At 41.9% G+C, this 14,541-nt stretch overlaps 1 protein-coding gene across 4 annotated transcripts in view; it reads right to left on the bottom strand.

The window, feature by feature from the left end:
• UXS1 (UDP-glucuronate decarboxylase 1) overlaps positions 1–14,541 on the bottom strand; it is a 96,646-nt gene that overhangs the window by 46,124 nt on the left and 35,981 nt on the right. For all 4 annotated transcript variants that reach the window (XM_046662048.1, XM_046662049.1, XM_046662050.1 and 1 more), the window contains one exon: positions 3,721–3,901. In XM_046662048.1, the coding sequence (XP_046518004.1) occupies positions 3,721–3,901 (181 nt within the window). The remainder of the gene's footprint in view (positions 1–3,720; positions 3,902–14,541) is intronic.

Genomic DNA, 14,541 nt, shown 5'->3' with positions numbered 1-14,541 from the left:
AGTTACGGATCAAACGTTGGGTATCCTCTTACCAGACAAAGGAGGAAAATAAGTTATCACATCAACAGGACATACAAACTTGCTCATTGCTGCAGACCACACACCACACCACATGGGAACCCACTGAGGGCAGGCACGGGCTGGAGCCTTCAATCAGAGGAAAGACCAAAATGAAGTGTAAGTGAAATGTGACAGGCCCTGCAAGTGCAAGGCAAGGATGCATCCCTCAGGGGACTCTAAATCACGTCCCTCTTTGGGTGACAATGCAACACCGAGGAAAGGAGAGGGGCACACCAGAATAAGTGCATCTGGTTAAATTCACGCTGTGTCTGATTTAAGGGGGAAAGAGGGATGACTACCTCTGAGAAGAACAGCTGTACCCACACAGGGGATCAAAGGACGCTTCTTCACACCAGGAGCGCCGAGTCAGGCGGGCATTGTAGGGGCAGAAAGAGTGCAGAGATGCGGGACAGGAAGCAGGCGGGGCATTAACAAGTATGTGGAAGACCCGGTGCTAATGCTGAGAACGGCCCAGAAGAAGACGTGAAAAACAGACTTCAAACTATCGAGGTGGAGAAACGCCTCATGCTCTCCCAGCACAAGCACCACTTGAGGGAACTAAGGACTCTGGGCAAAGGACAAAAAGCATCAATCCTGTATCGTGTGACCCCATTCAGTGTGTGTGTCTTCTGCAGAGTCTACCGCCAGAAGCAAGGGAAATGGCCCAGAATAGCTTTGGCGTCAAAGCTCAGAGCCAAAGCAGATAATTTTCTTACCGACCCTGTTTTCACCAAGCTTTGGTTTCTCAGCAGTACTGAAATTATGTAAGCAATGGTTTCATTCAGTTGCTTATTGCCATGTGCAAAAAAGAGGAAAGAGCAATAATAGTAATAGCTATTATTGGGGAGCACTTACTATGGGGCAGCCACTGTAGAAGTTTTCTACTGATGCTCTAAAAAATTCAGAGACTTAAAAAATATCCACTTTTAATCTCACAGGTCTGCAGGCCAGAGGGCCGGGCACGGTGTGCCTCAGTTGGTTCTCTGCTCTCTCTCACAGGCTGAAATCAAGGTCTCAGCAGGGCTGCCTTCCTGCCCTCAGAGGATGGTTCCGGTTGTTGGCAGAATTCAGTTCCACGACGTGGTAGCACTAAGGTCCCTGTCTCTTTGTTGGCTGCTGGCTGGGAGCTTTTAGCGGCCGCAGGCATGCTCTGGCTCACAGCCCCCTTCAAAGGCAGCAGTTGGGGAGCAAGTCCTTCTCACGCTTCGAATCTGACTTCCCTGCTGCCTGTCTCCTCGAAGCATCTTTTCTACCAAATCTGACTGGCTCTTCTACTTTCTGCTGCTGCTTTTAAGGGCTCAAGCAGTGAGGTGGGCCCCCTGCATAATACAAGGTAACCTCCCTGTCTTTCAGCCAGCTGATTCATAACCTTGATTCCAGCCGCAGAGCCCTTTCACAGCAGGACCTGGATTCGCACACCTTGTGGCTCTGCCTACGAGAGCCCCGCCACACGCATCACCTCAATAACCTCACAGCAACCCGTGATGAAGCACGAGCGGAAAGGTAACCAATTTATCTACTCTCCAGAGCATGTGTTTCACCTTACGAAAACTACGGCCTAACCCCAAAATAAATCCCAGACAGATTAAATAATTAAATGCTTAAAAGTGAAGCAAAAAATAAAAACACCATGGCTGAATATTCATCTACTCCTGTGATGGTTATAGCATAAAAGAAACAATAGCAAAGGCAAAGTGAACAGATAAAGGATATTGTAAAATTTCAACGAAATTAAAAAGCAAAAGCCAGATTGAGGGGGGAATGCTAAATACATGCCAGATGACTACCATCCCTATTATGAAGAACTCATACTAAAAGCAAATTTTTAAAAAAAGTAAAAGAAACTATTTAGATTTCTTTTGTGAACTAACATGTTAGAAAGTCTAACCTTTTTAGTAACCAAAGAAATGTACATTGCACCATGGGTTTTCTATCAAATTAACAAAATATTTTTGTTCGTTACGATAACGCTCAATGTTACTAATGTATTAGTGAAATAGACACCACCAAACAATGAAGGAGACATATTACTATTTGGCACAATTCATATCTGGACTCTCTACTGAGGAAATAAAATTCAGAAAAAGATATTTGCAATAAAACACTGGGGCCAGCCTGGTGGCACAGCGGTTAAGTGCTCACGTTCTGCTGCGGTGGCCCAGGGTTCACTGGTTTGGATGCCAGGTGTGGACATGGCACCGCTGGGCAAGCCATGCTGTGGCAGGCGTCCCACATATACAGTAGAGGAAGATGGGCACGGATGTTAGCTCAGGGCCAGTCTTCCTCAGAAAAAAGAGGAGGGTTGGCAGCAGATGTTAGCTCAGGGCCAATCTTCCTCAAAAAAAAACAAAAACAAAAACAAAAAAACCACTGGAGATCTTTAAATAAGGATAAGATTTAAAAAGCCACAGTATATCTACATTATAATATGCTAAGCAACTATCCTGGCTTCCAGACACTTTTCACTGACATGGGAAAATGTTCATGATTTGATAATAAGGGAAGAGCAGATACTAATACTCCCGCAGGCAGAGGGGTGGATGATCAAACAAGCTTTGAGTCAACTACTTGAGGCTAAATTCTGGCTCAGCCACTTAACAGCCCAACATAACTGTAGGCAGGCCACAACCTGATTCTAGTGTGCCATACTTACACATGGGGATGATACCACTTACCTCTCAGGTACGATCGGATTTAAATGAGAACGAACGTGAGGCCTGTGGGATGCTAACCTGCCCACTAATCCAGCACCTGGGGGCAGCTGTCAGCACACCCTGGACAATCTGGGGAAAAGTCTACCTAAGTTTCCTCTGTCCGTTTCCTCTGGCTGCTGTAACTACAGTACCACAAACTAAGCAGACTAGACAACAGAAATTTATTCTCCCACAGTACTAGAAACCAAAAGTCAGAAAACAAGGTGTTGGCCAGGCCACACTGTCCCCAAAGGCTCTAGAGGAGAATCCTTCTTTGCTTCTTTTAGGCAGTCCTGGGCGTGGGGCTGCATCACTCCAGTCTCTGACTCAGTCTTCACACGGCCTTCTCCTCTCTCCCCACGCGTCTCGTTTTCTCCATTCTCTTAGAAAGACACTTGCCATTGGAATTACGACCCACCCAGCTCATCCAGAGGGATCTCATCTGGAGATCCTTAACTTAATTACATCTGCAAAGACACTCTTTCCACAGAAGGTCACATTCACAGGTCCCAGGTGTTAAGATGTGGACAGATCTTTTTGGGGGAGCACCACCCAACCACTACAGCCCCCAAACCCTAATTGCTTTCAAGCGGCAAAGTTACTGGAGGGCTTTAACCTCCCATCTGTGGAAGTTCATTACTCAATCAGCATTCTGCATCAGCTAACTTCCTGCAGGAGGCACGAAGTCACCTCACACAGCGGGGCAGGCGGCAGAGTTGTTAGGAAGAGGGATGGCGTGTCCCACACAGGCCCTGCTTCAACAGGACCCAAAGTTCAAGACCAGGTGCCACGTAATAGGAAGCCAGACACTCACCACTTCATAGCCATTCTCCATCACAGAAACTAGGACAGTGCCTTTTGCAAGCAAGGCAAGACCATTTCAGAAACAAGACAACACAAATTCCATGTGGCGAAGCGAGGGGCCTGGCCAGCAGCTCTAACGGTAACAAGGCGCGGTCTCACTCACCTTCAATGTACAGGGGCTCCACCACATCATGGTTGATGAGCTCGAAGTTCTCATGGCCGATCCAGTGCTCCACATTTCTCTTCCTGCCCGTGAAGAAGTTGTCCACCACGGTCACCTCATGGCCGTCCATCATGAGCTTGTCAGTGAGATGGGAACCTACGAACCCCGCTCCTCCAGTTATCTGCATCAGGACAGCGCGTAAAACAGCCCCAGAGGAAACACAAGAGAACAGTGATGACCGACTTCAGGGAGCTGTGTGTTTGGTGCAGCCACAACTTAGAACTTAGGAATAGGGTAGGGCAGGAAGACAGTAAAGGTTTTAAAGCTTAAAGCAGCATCTTTACTCTTACTCCTAAGCAAGAAGTCACACTATTTGTTCACTTGTAAGCAGCCTAAAAATTTAAACTACCACCCAGTAAATAATACAGAGAAACAGCAGTTACAAGTTTCAAATGTCTTCTTTGATAGGGAATTTCATATTATTAAAAGGTTCTTGTTTTAGAATGCATGGGATGTTGAACATCACTTATACAGTTCTAATACCACTCCTGCAAAGTTTTAGAATTACCTTTTTAAAAAAAGTGATTAGCAACATGCAGAGATTTTGTGAACTACCAAAAGAATTACGTGATATTGAAATTGGTCTCAAAAACCTCATGAAAAATTTGTATCTTTCAAATCGTTTATAAGAACAAATTAATAAGCAATAGATACTGTCTGCAGATCAACGCCCCAAGTGATGAAGCCCCACTGCCGGTTTACCCCTGAGCAGGAGTGCGCACATCATGCAGTGTGGCCGACCCAGCCAAACTGCAGAAGGATACGGCCACGAGGAGCCTCTGAGGGCCAGCAGCTCTGCAATAACGAGCTTCCAAGACTTGAATCACAACAAAGGTGAAACGACAATTATGACTGAAAAAATTTTTTTAATAAAAAGACTTTATTCAAATTAAATGGGGTACATGGAGGGGGCTAGTTAAAGTGTATTTCATTTTGGGGAGGTAGGAGTGAAAATAACAAACTCAGAAAACAGACATGTGATGTGAAACTATATTCTCGGTCCTACTCTGTTCTGTTCTCCACTCTGCCTTCTCCTCCACCAAATTCTCACTCCCCTTGCCCTCCTGTTCCAAACTGAAAGAAGCAACAGGAGAAAAACACCAATTCTTTTAACCTACAATGAAAAGCACATAAACCCCTAGGTGTATGGTTTTAAAACACTTTACCATGAAGTCCTCTGTTCAAATAAAACCCAACGCATAATTCCAGGGTTTATGAGAGTGAGAGCCAGGCAGCCCCAGGTGAGGAGGGCAGACGTGGGGCAGCAGGAGGGTCAAGGCCAGCCCCATCAACCACCAACTGCGTACGCACACATGCTCTGACGAAACACACACTGGTTTAAAATGTGAATGGCAAGGACTCATACTCAGCAACCTTCAGTCACGTTCCCTCTTCATTGAGAGCACCATCTTCTAAACCCCTTTGCTTTAGAGATAAGAAATTGACACCGAGAGGAACTGAGTTTTTGACCAAGATCCCCAGATCACAAGTAGCGGCAGAACAAGCCTGCAATCTTCCTAATCGCATATTCTCTGCACTACCTGTCGATTTGTCTGGCTTGTGTTTTATCTTTAGCACTCCTACATTCTACCTGCAGACCTGAACAATGATTTGAAAAAAGAATTTTCTGGGAAAATAACTGAACTTCAAATCTGGCTCACCACTAGTGCTTAACTCGTGGGGTGAGACTTCATTTGATTTTATCTTCTTTTTATTGCATTTTCCCAAGTTTTCCATAGTTTTTAAATCAGAAAAGTTACGTTTTTAAAAGAAATTTAACCCCTTTTAATGTAACTCTATATCTATATGCAAATGTTTCTTAAAATAAGATGTTCTGTGGCATGCTACCTTTATGTCTGCACCTAAAATAACTGAGGGACAGCTCAGAGCTCGCAGAAATGCAGTGTGAATTACACATGATTGCCTCCAACATTTCACTAGTTTTAGTGACATAAAATTGTTGGAAGTACCTGAGCCTTGTTTAAAATGGATTTGAATTGTTTTTCTTGAATAATTCCTTTCTATATAAATACTTATGGATTTATGTAACATAGCTAGGTGGTTATAAAATGTTGCTCCTGACCAATTTTAGTCCATTAAGCAACTATTTCAAAGAAAAACAAAACTGGCAGAAGCTTACCACTTACGAAGCTTCCTCAGAAAAACTAATCACCAAACCCAAGCAGACACCTAGAACAACAAGGAGCTAACACCCAAAGGATAGTGGGAAGAAAAGACGTAAGACCCCTCACGCTGAAATGGACTAGACCTTACACAGCTCTGCAGATTATGAGCTCATCTCAGCATATTTGTACTTCTTGCTCTTGTAGGAGGTACAGGCAGCCAAAGTGGTCTAGTTCAAGGTCAGCATTCAAGCTCATGCTGCTCAGCAAATCAGCAAAAAGAATGTCTTTTCAAACAAACCTCTTCTTTGTGCTAAGGCTTTGACAATTACTGAAAATGCTTTAAATTTTAGCAACAATATGCCAGACTTGAGCACCAAGTGATTTGGAAATGTGGCTTCATCTATGAGATGGCAGATGGGTGAAAAACACTAAGTCCATTTGTTGTGGTTATGTGTAAAATGATAGAAATTCTGTAACACTCAGCATCGACAGGAAGATCATCCCATATGGAAATAATCATAACGCTTACAGACTGTGTGGGACTCATATATTCGTGTAGAACATCAGATTTTCTGATCACTCTGACATGTGGCAGCAGAAAGATTAGAAAAATTAGCTTTTCTCTGCTGCTGAGGACACTGATATATTTCTCAATTCATGCTTAAATGCTTACACATTTTTTTTTTTTGAGGAAGATTAGCCCTAACTACTGCCAATCCTCCTCTTTTTGCTGAGGAAGACTGGCCCTGAGCTAACATCCGTGCCCATCTTCCTCTACTTTATACGTGGGACGCATACCACAGCATGGCTTGCCAAGCGGTGCTATGTCCGCACCCAGGATCCGAACTGGCGAACCCCGGGCCACCGAGAAGCGGAACATACGAACTTAACCGCTGCGCCACCAGGCCGGCCCCTGCTTACACATTTTTGACGTAATAGAAGTAACCCAAAAAGACGGGTGGACAAGTATAACAGACTTTAGAGTCTGCTCAGGGTGAGAGTTATGTAAAGTATGAAGAAAGGCAAGAGATCTTCATAGCTTCTAGAAGAAAAGGGGATTATGTGGGGGTAAGTTTAATACTGATCCAAGAATATTTGGATGCATGGTCCTACAACCTGGATGATAAGTAAAATTAAAAACCACCTTGTGTACTAACCATTTATATATCAAGGTCACAGATAAAAAATTTCTTATAGAATGGCAGTGTGAAGTGCTCCACAGACCTGTTCCCCAGCAAAACCACCATAACTGCTAAGAATTAATTTTTAAAAACCCAACCATGTAAAGTCTCTGGAAATTGTCCTAAGCATATACAGCAAATGAAGAAACATTTATTCAAGAAAATCCACTAAAATTCAGTAAGAACAGTGAGAGTCTGTGACATTTGAGCCACGGCCCACTCCCTCCTTCCGCCCTCCACTCTCACAGCTCAGTGTGGGTGAGACTGGTAAGCGTGGACTCCCAGTCAAAAGATATGGTATCGCCCCAGGAGGGCAGGCCCTGCGTTTCTCATTCCCTCCAGCTGCGAGTTTGAGAGGCTAAATCGCTGACACGTGAGCTCTTTCCTCCACCCAGTTCCCACTCAGAGGGCAGAAGCTCTACCCCAGCCTGGCGGGCTGTGGATAACGGGACCCTGGTCACCATTACCCCAGCTCGCTCAGAGGATGGAGGCCCCAACTGAGAGAGACCAGGCAAGCAGACCAGGGGCTCTTGCTCCTGCCCAGCTCGCTGCCTGTAAGCAGGAATGTCATTCCCTGCTCCAGCTCCAGGGCCATGGTGCAAAGATTTTCCCTGGGGGCAGAGACAGTCAAAAAAACTGAGCTCCAAAGCTCTCCTCGAAGGAAGTGATTTTATTTGAAAAAGAAAGTGGGCAAGTTCAAGAACAAGGGTGCCCTCGAAAACAATGGAGATTTAGGTGGTAGGAAATAAAAAGGAGGCTGGGGTCTAAACAAACTGCAAAGACTGGCCTCAAAATCGACCTCTGCCAAAGGGCCAGAATTTAACTGGATAAGACTGAGAAGCAACTTAGAGCACAAAGCACTGATGAAGGAATAGTTCACTCAACTGGCAATTACTGGGGCCTACCAGTTGGTGTGATACCACATAAGGCAGACAGCGTAACAGAGAAATCAGGGAAAGAGACGGTCAACAAGAGCCCTGCTAGAAGCTGTCATCCCAGGTGACTGTAACCATGCCCAAGGCAGCAGCCTCTGAGAAGCAACCACTCGAGCTCCACACTCCAGGGGAAACATGTCACTAAACAAATAATAAGCCAACAAAAATAAACAAGTCTTGGGGGAAGGGATAACAGTAACCAGAGTAGCTACAATATACTACCTAAAACGTCCAATTTTCTACAAAAAATTTCGAGATATGCAAAGAAGCAGGAATGTGTCCGTACACAGAATAACCAAGCAACAAACTCTGCCTGTGTGAGGGCCCAGATGTCAGATCTAACAGTCTTCAAAGCAGCCATCACAAATATGTTCAAAGAACTGGAGGAAACCATGCTTAAAGAAGTAAACAGAGAATAGAAAGAGAAAAATTATAAAATTCTGGAGTTGACAAGTATAGTAACCAAAAAGAAAACTTCACTAGAGATTCACAACTCATTGGATCTGACAGAAGAAAGAGTCAGCAAACTTGAGGACAGATTGAGAGGGCTTGGACAATCTGAAGACCAGAGAGAAAAATACAGGAACAGAGCCTCAGACAAATAGGAGACACTAATAAACACACCAGCGTGCATGTAATGGGAGAACCAGAAAAGAGAAAAAATATTCAAAGAAATAATGAAAAACTCCCCAAAACCGATGAAACACATTAATCTGCACATTCAGGAAGCTCAACAAACTCCAAGCAGGACAAACGTCAACAGGAATAGCTGCACACAGATGCATCATGCTAAACACGCTGAACATCAGAGATGAAGGGAAAGCTCTGAAAGCAGCTGCACTGGGTCGAAAACTGTCCTGCAAAACTTCTGTCCTCCTTGGAACCTCAGAACATGAGCTTATTTGGAAACAGGGCCATTGCAGATGTAATTAGTTAAGATCAGGCCATACTGCGGTAGGCTGGACCCTGAGTCCAGTGGGACAGACACACGTGGAGAACACCACGTGATGATGGAGGGAAAGACTGGAGTGACGTGGCTACAAGGCAAGCAACTCGAGGATTACTGGCAACACCAGAAACACAGGGAACAGATTTGCCCTTGGAGCCTTCAGAGACAGCACGGCCCTGTGGACACCTTGATTTCAGACTCCTAGCTCCCCAAACTGGGAGACATTCAATTTCTATTGTCTTAAGCCACTGAGTTGGTGATAATTGTTACTGCAGCTCTAGGAAACTGAACAGGAAAAGAAGAAAATGACTTCTCAGGTCCAAGAGAACCCCAATGTGATTAACAGCTAACTTCTTGTCACAAATAATGAAGAAAGCAGTGGGAGAACACAAAGTGCAGAAAGAAACCGTCAGCAAAGAATCTTATATACAAGCAAAAATAACTTTTCAAAATAAAAAGCAAAAATAGACAAAAGATGAGAGAATTCATTGCTGGCAGACCGGCCATACAAGAAATACTAAAGGAAAAACCTCACACTGACAGCAAATGATCCTGGACAGTAACTTAATCCAGAGATGAAAAAAGGGGGGGAATAAATAAAGTAATTAGGTAATTATAGAAGCCAATATAATCACATTTTCTCCTTTCTACTATTAAGTGATTTAAAGACCAAATTGTACAGCACAATGTGAACATACTTAAAGCCACAGAACTATGCACTTAAAAATGGTCAAAATAAATTTTTTATGCATATTTTACCATACAACAACAAAAAAGTCAACTGTATAAAATAATACGTATAATTGTATTATTGGTCCTGTAAAATACACAAATATAATATATTTGACAATAATAGTACAAAGAAGGTAGGCAGGAGCAAAGTTCTTTTGCAGTAAGAAAATTACACCAAAAGTTAACTGAAACCCACAGGAACAAATGGAAGAAACCAGACATTGCAATAAAAAGATTAATGTACAAATTCTATAAATAGATCCTTGTTCTCCTTTATTTGCTTAGCTTATTTAAAAGACATAAAATTAGGGGCTGGCCCCGTGGCTGAGTGGTTAAGTTTGCGCGCTCCGCTGCAGGCGGCCCAGTGTTTCGTTGGTTCGAATCCTGGGCGCTGACATGGCACTGCTCATCAAACCACGCTGAGGCAGCGTCCCACATGCCACAACTAGAGGAACCCACAACGAAGAATATACAGCTATGTGCTAGGGGGCTTTGGGGAGAAAAAGGAAAAAATAAAATCTTTAAAAGACATAAAATTATAGAAAGTAATAATTGTAACAATGGATTGTTGAGTTTGTAATATACATGAAGTGATACATAAAATGGACAGAAATAATATCACAAGAAGAGGGAAAGGTAACAGAACCATACAGGAGTGCCACTGCCACATCTCACCAGAACACAGTATAAATCTGAAGTAGGGCATCACAAGTCAAGATGTCATGGTAAGCACTAGAGCAATCAGAAACAAAATAAACTTTTAAAATACAGAAAAAATTGTTAAAGAAATTCTAATGCTAGACAAGGAAAGATGTACTTACTGCAAAAGAAAAGGGTAATGGAGGAATAGGGGAATGAAGAAGATACGAGGCATACAGACAACACAAAGTAAAATGACAGATATAAAGCCAACTGTGTTGGGTAACAACATCAAATGTGAATGGATTAAACAATCTCTCAAAAGGCAGACTGTGAAACTGGAAAAAAAGCAAAACAAAATCCAACTGTACAATGTCTAAAGAGGACACGCTGTAGACTCAGAGATACTACGTGTTCAATGTAAAAAGACATAAAATACAGCACACAACCAACAGTAAGAAAGCTGGAGTGGCTATAATGATATCAGACAAAATAAACTTTAACACAAAAAATGTTAATAGATAAAGAGAGGCATTTTATAACGATAAAAGGGTCAATCCATCAAGCGGATAACAATTATAAATATTTATGCACCTAACAACAGAGATCCATAATACACAAAGCAAAAGTTAAAAGAATTGAAGGGAGAAAAAGAGAATTCAACAACACTAATTGGACATACCAATACTCCACTCTCAATAATGGATAGAACTCTGCAGAAGGTTGACAAGGAAATAGAAGACTTGAAAAATTCTGTAAACCAGCTACAACTAACAGAGAACACGCCACTCAGCAACAGCATGCTACGCATTCCTTTCGAGAGCACGTGAAACCTTCTCCAGGACAGACTATAACCTAGGCCGTAAAACGAGCCTCAATAGACTTAGGATCTGAAGCATACAAAGTATGTTCTCTGACTACAATGGGATGAAATTAGGCATTAATAACAAGGAAATCTGAGAAATTCACGAGTATGTAGAAATTAAACAACACACTCCCAAATAACTAACGAATAAAATAATAAATTACAAGAGAAATTAGAAAACACTTTGACATGAATGACAATGAAGAAATAGCATACCAAAATTTAGGGTGTGCAGCCAAAGCAGTGCCATCCCTAGGAAGATACAAACTACCAAAACCAACTAAGAAAACAAAGATTGAGTGAGTAATTAAAAAAAAATTTTAATGAAGAAAAGCCTAAGCCCAGATGGCTTCTGTGGTGAATTTCACCAAACATTTAAAGAATTAATACCAAATCTTCACAAATTCTTTCCCAAAAATAGAATAGGAGGGAACACTTCCCCACTTATCCTATGAGGCCAGTATTACCCTGATACCAAAACCAGAAAAAGACATCATAAGAAAGGAAAGTTACAGACCAATATCTCTCATGAATATAGACATGAAAATCCTCAACAAAATACTAGAAAATCAAATCCAGCAATAAATAAAAAAGAATTCTGCACAGTAACCAACTGGGATTTATCCCAGGTAAGCAAGGTTGGTTGCGAACTGAGCACACCAGGGTTAGAAGAGAACTTTCTCAACCTGACAAAAGGCAGCAATGAAAACCCACAGCGACCAGTACATGTAACAGTGAAAGACTGAAAGCTTTTTCCTAAGGCCAGGGACAGGACCAGGATGCCCGCTCTTCCCACTTCCATTCAACACTGTAGTAGAGTTCCAGCCAGGACAATTATGCAAGGGAGTGAAATACAAGGTATTCATATTGAAAAGGCAGAAGTTAAATCACCTACAATTGCAGATAACATGATCATAGTATATAAAAAATCCCAGGAATCCACGTAAAACGACTAGAACTAACCAATGAGTTCAGCAAGTTTGCAGGACATAAGAAAATACAAAAATCACTTGTATTTCTACTTACTTGCAATACACAATATTAAAATGAAACTAACAAAACATTTCCATTTATGCGAGCATCAAAAAGGATAAAACACTTTAGAATAAACTTAACAAAAGAAGCGCAAAACTTATATTCTGAAAAGTACAAAAAGAAACTAATAAAGACCTAAATAAATGGAAAGACACCCAGTGTTCAAGGATTGGAAAATAACATTGTTGAGATGGCAATACTGTCCAAACCAATCTACAGATTCAATGCCATCTCTACCAAAAGCTCAGCTGGCTTCTTTGGAGAAACTGACAAGCTGATCCTAAAATTCACAAGGAACTGTAAGGGATCCAGAACAGTCTAAGCTATCTGGAAAAAGAAGGACAAAGCTTGAGTACTCACACTTCCCAATTCCAAAACTTCCTACAAAGCTACAGTAATCAAGACAGTGTGGTACTGGCACATGGATAAACATATAGAACAGAAATGCAAGTCTAGAAATAAATCATAAATACTTACATTTATGGTCAGTCGATTTTCAACAAGGGTCCCAAGACAACTGAACGGGGCATGATTAGTCTTTTCAACCAACGGTGCTGGACAACTGGATAGCCACATGTATAAAATGGAAGCCCCTTATCTAACACCATATACAAAAATTAACTCAAAATGAACCATAGACCTAAATATAAGAACTAAAACTATAAAACTCTCAGGAAAAAACAGGGTAAATCTTTGTGAACTTGGATTAATCAATGATTTCTTAAATAAGATACCAAAGTATAAGGAATTAAAGAAAAAAAATAGACCAACATTAAAACTTTCGTGCTTCAAACACCACCAAGAAAGTGAAAAGACAAACCACAGAATGGGAGAAAATATTTGCAAATCATATATCTGACAGGAAACTTGTATCTAGAATAGGCAAAGAGCTCATATAACAGAATAATGAAAAGAAAGATAACCCAATTAAAAATGGGCTTAGCGTCTGAATATACATTTCTCCACAGAAGATAAAGAAATGGGAAATAAGCGCATGAAAAGATGCTCAACATCATTAGCCATCACGGAAACTCGAATCAAAACCACACTGAGATACCATTTCACACCTACCAGGGGAGCTACAAACAAAAAGACAGATGACAACAAGTATCGGTGAGGATGTGGAGAAACTAGAACCCTCACACACCACCAATAGGGACGGTTGCTATGACAAACAGTCTGGCGTTTCCTCAAAAGGTTAAACAGAGAGCTGCCATACGACCCACATGATAAACAGATAAATAAAATGTGGTCTATCCACACAACAATCACTTGGCAATAAAAAGTAAGAAGTACGGACACATGCCACAAGGTGAATGAACCTTGCAAACACGCTAAGGGAAAGAAGCCAGTCACAAAAGGACAAATATGACATTATTCCACCTATATGAAACATCCAGAACTGTCAACTCTCTACAGACAGAAAGCAGGTTAGTGGCAGCCTAGGGCTTGGGATGTGGAAAGGCTTGGGGGAAAATGGAGAGTGACCTCTAATCGGGTTTCTTTGTGGAGTGATGAAAATGTTCAAAAATTGGTGATGGTTGCGCAACTTTGTGAATGTACTAAACACTACTGAATTGTACACTTTAAAGGGTGAATTGTATGGTACGTAAATTATATCTCAATAAAGTTGTTACTTTTAAATGCAACAGTGCCAATCTCTTTGGACACACTTTGCTGTGCAATGGTTGAATGGGATTCTTTCACTGGTGAACACGTGCTTATGTTTAACAAGGAGAACGTTAGCCAAAGAAGCCCCCAGTGTCTTCATCAAAGTGGTCCGTGAACCAGAAGAGGTTTTAAAAACCACTGCTCTGGGAAAGTTGCACACTTCCTCAAAAAGTTATACACGCTACCACACGGCCCAGTAATTCCTCTCCTAGGTATACACCCAAAGGAACCGAAAACCTGAGTCCACACAAAAACTTGCACACGTATGTTCACAGCAGCGTTAACAACAATAGCCTCAAAGAAGAAACAACCCCATTGTCCGTCAACTGAGAAATGGATAAACAAAACGTCGTACATCCATACAACGGAGTACTATTCATGAAAGAATGAAGTACTGATTCATGCTACAGCATGGATGCACCTTGGAAACATTACTCTATGTCTAAGAAATCAAAATACTGTAGTCTACATATTGTGTCATCTCATTCATATGAAATGTTCAAAACAGGCAAATCCAGAGACGGAAAGTGATTTTAGTGATTGCCAGGACCCGGAGGAGGGGGAATGGGCAATGACTGCTAAGGGGTATGGAGCTTTTCCGGGGGTGATGAAAACATTCTGGAATTAG

This window comes from Equus quagga, chromosome 5 (assembly GCF_021613505.1).
Source record: "Equus quagga isolate Etosha38 chromosome 5, UCLA_HA_Equagga_1.0, whole genome shotgun sequence".
In the NCBI taxonomy this organism is placed as follows: domain Eukaryota; kingdom Metazoa; phylum Chordata; class Mammalia; order Perissodactyla; family Equidae; genus Equus; species Equus quagga.
The sequence above is the reverse complement of the archived record's forward strand: the minus strand, read 5'-3'. Positions and strand labels throughout refer to the sequence as shown.